At 34.8% G+C, this 3,187-nt stretch overlaps 1 protein-coding gene across 1 annotated transcript in view; it reads right to left on the bottom strand.

Moving 5' to 3' along the window:
* The window catches only part of LOC107627694 (receptor-like protein 12), a 12,929-nt gene extending 10,520 nt beyond the window's left edge, over window positions 1-2,409 (bottom strand). The window contains exon 1 of the mRNA XM_016330518.1: window positions 6-2,409. Coding sequence (XP_016186004.1) covers window positions 6-2,409 — 2,404 coding nt within the window. The remainder of the gene's footprint in view (window positions 1-5) is intronic.

Genomic DNA, 3,187 nt, shown 5'->3' with positions numbered 1-3,187 from the left:
CATGCCGGTGAATTTGTTGGCAGCTACATCAACAATTTGAAGCTTTTCCCAGTTGCCAATCACATTGGAGCATCCAATATGTCCATAAAATTTGTTTGACCTCAAGACCATGACTCTCAGTGTAGAAATGTTCTTCAAGAAGCATGGGAACTCATCAATCAATTGATTGTTTCCAACATTTAAGACTTGGAGGTTTTGGCAATTAGCCAAAGATTTTGGGATGGTTCCCTCTAAAAGATTTCCATTGAGATCAAGAAGCCTTAGATCACAAGAAGTTGAGAATGTATCTGAAATTTGGCCACTGAGTTTGTTTCCAGCAAGACTTAGAAGTTTCAGGGAGCTACTCTTCCTTGTTGTCAAGCATTCAGGAATGTTGCCAATGAAGCCATTATGTGAAAGATCAAGCACTCTAAGAGTTGAAATATTGCAAATGGATTCATCGATTTTTTCATGAAAATTGTTGCCTGATAAAAATATATAAATTGAAAAAGGAATAGAGCTACCAATTTTTGCTGGTATAGAACTGAATCTATTATTGGAGTAGTCCAAGTAAACCAAGTTCTTGGTGAAAATGTGTGCTGGCCCTTGCAATTGATTGTCATGAAGATCAAGCAGGAATATGACTGAACTCAGATTTTGGAAAGGACCTTCCATATCCGTTAGAGAATTCTGAGAAAGATTCAAGCCGGTCAAAAACTCAAATCTCCAAATCCAGTTGGGTATGGTTCCTTCAATTTGGTTGCTGGATAAGTCTAAATAAAGCAAAGTACTTTGATTTCTCAAAAATGAAGGAAATGTACCCAACTTGCATGAAGCCAAACAGAAATGCTTCAACTTGGGAAATGGAATGTCATTGTCATCCACAACTGACAAGTTGTTGTCTGAGAGATCAAGTGTTGCCAAATTTTGTAGCCTTTGACGAATCATACTCAATTTTATGGTGCCATTGAACTTGTTTGTGGAAAATTCAAGTAAATTGAGCCTTTTCAGTTGAAAGATAGACATAGGAATATGCCCTTGAAAATTGTTTTCACTTAAATCAAGCATCTCTATTGAGGAAGAGGAACCATTTGGGAACTCATCAAGTTGGCCATCAAATCTATTGTTAGCAAGAAAGAGAAGTTGTAGGGATGGAAGTGAAAACAAAGATGAAGGGAATCTTCCATTTAGAGAGTTAACTTCTAAATTAATGCTCACAAGATTTGTAAGGCCTTCAAAATGGGTGGATGGAAGTGTACCATTCAGATAATTATGATTAAGATACAAAGTTTTCAAGGCCTTTGATCTATTGAAAGATGGAAGTGGACCAGTAAGATTATTGAATGACAAATCAAGATAAACAAGTTGGGCAAGATTTGAGATTGAATTGGGAAGTGTCCCATTGAATTGGCAATTGGACAAATCTAGTGTAGAAAAATGTTTCAAATTACCAATAGTATCTGGTATAGGACCTGAGAAATTTGTGTGGCTAAGATTCAAGTGACTGAGAGATGCTTGATTTGGGAAGTTCGGTAAGGAACCATGAAGACCTTGATTATCAGACACATCAAGAACTTGAAGTGACGGTAGTCGCAAGATATTTTTTGGAAAAATTCCACTCAATCCGCAACTTCTGAGCTGCAATGTGTTTAAGCCAGACAAATTCCCAAAGTAATCAGGAACTGGGCTTGACAAATTGTTATGGTCTAGTTGAAGTACTGAGAGAGATTGAAGCTTTGTTAATGAAGGATCAAGAGGGCCAGAGAGATTGGAAGAGGACATACTCAAAACTTGTAAACTTTGTAGGGAAGAAACAGCATGGCACCACTCCTCTCCTTTGGCTGAAATTGCAACACCATCTAGATACAGTTCTTTCATTCTTGTAAAGTTTTGCACAAACTCTACAATGTTTGGCTTCTCAAGTTTTAGACCATGTTGTGATGATGAGGTGAATGTGGTAGACAAATCTAGAGTTTCCAACTTGGACAAGTGAGATATTTTAGTTGGAATTTGTCCCATGAAGCCAGCATTTGACAAATTCAAATACCTGAGATTCTTCAGGTTTTTGAACTCGGAATTAATTCCAAAGTGGAACTCATTATAAGCCAAATTCAAATTCTGCAAATATTGCAGTTTGAAGAGACTAGTTAAGTTTCCTCCAGTGATGAATTCATGGCTTATGTCAAGAGCAATAACATTTCCCTTGGTGCTGCAAGCTACACCTTTCCATTGGCAACAATCATCAGTGTGGTTCCAATGAATTAGTTTATTGGACTTAGCTGGGCTAAATATGAGGTTGTTCTTCAAATGGAGTAGCAAAGATTGTTGATGGCCAAGACATTGGGAAGTAACAATGTTAATGGTGAAAGTGAAGTTTAATAGGGATAAGGGTAGTAGCAAGTAAAGCCACAAGATAAGGGTGGTTTTCATTATGAGAGGCAACTTATAAATTATAATCTATGACTATGATAAATGAGATGTATGGAAGAGTAGTGAATATGTTTTTTTTATTTTTGCATATGAGAATATGTTATCCGTTCCTTTTATAGATTCCAAATCATATGTTATACAACTCATCATGAATGAAATTGATATGGGCACTGCGTGCAATATATGGTATTGTAGTAAGTCATCATCAACAAAAAATGCACAAAGTCCTCCAAGATTGTAATTGCATGAAGTAGTCTCTCCACTCATCCCTTATCTTCACACTTCAGTGATCAAACAAACAAACTGTGACTTCGTTCCATCGCCCAATCTTCACGTTTTATTTTGTTGCACCAAAATTATTATGATTTTCTCCTTTTATTTTCTTCCCCTGATTGCCAATAATTTTCATTGATGATAACAACATATAAGAGTAGGGTATACGGTAGAGTGACAAGTAATAACGGGTATCATTTATAATGTTCCAGTAAATTAAAAACCTGATAACCCGTTTTAAGTAAAAATAATTCATTAAAGATTATTAGATGATATAAATCTGAAAATTCATATTAAAATGAGTATTACATAGCAATTTGTTGATATAGTATGTTGAAATGTAAGGATATAATAAATGACTAAATTAGACACTTTATATATTATAAAGTACATATTTGGAATAGTTACTTTTAGTAAATGCTTTATTAAGTATTTGTTTGAATATCATTAAATTGTTAAAAGAAAAATTTAATAAATTTTTTTATGTTTTAGCGTGTTTAAGAAA

The sequence above is a fragment of the Arachis ipaensis genome, chromosome B02 (genome assembly GCF_000816755.2).
Source record: "Arachis ipaensis cultivar K30076 chromosome B02, Araip1.1, whole genome shotgun sequence".
Taxonomy (NCBI): domain Eukaryota; kingdom Viridiplantae; phylum Streptophyta; class Magnoliopsida; order Fabales; family Fabaceae; genus Arachis; species Arachis ipaensis.
Note: the sequence above shows the minus strand (reverse complement) of the source record. Positions and strands in the feature narration are given on the sequence as shown.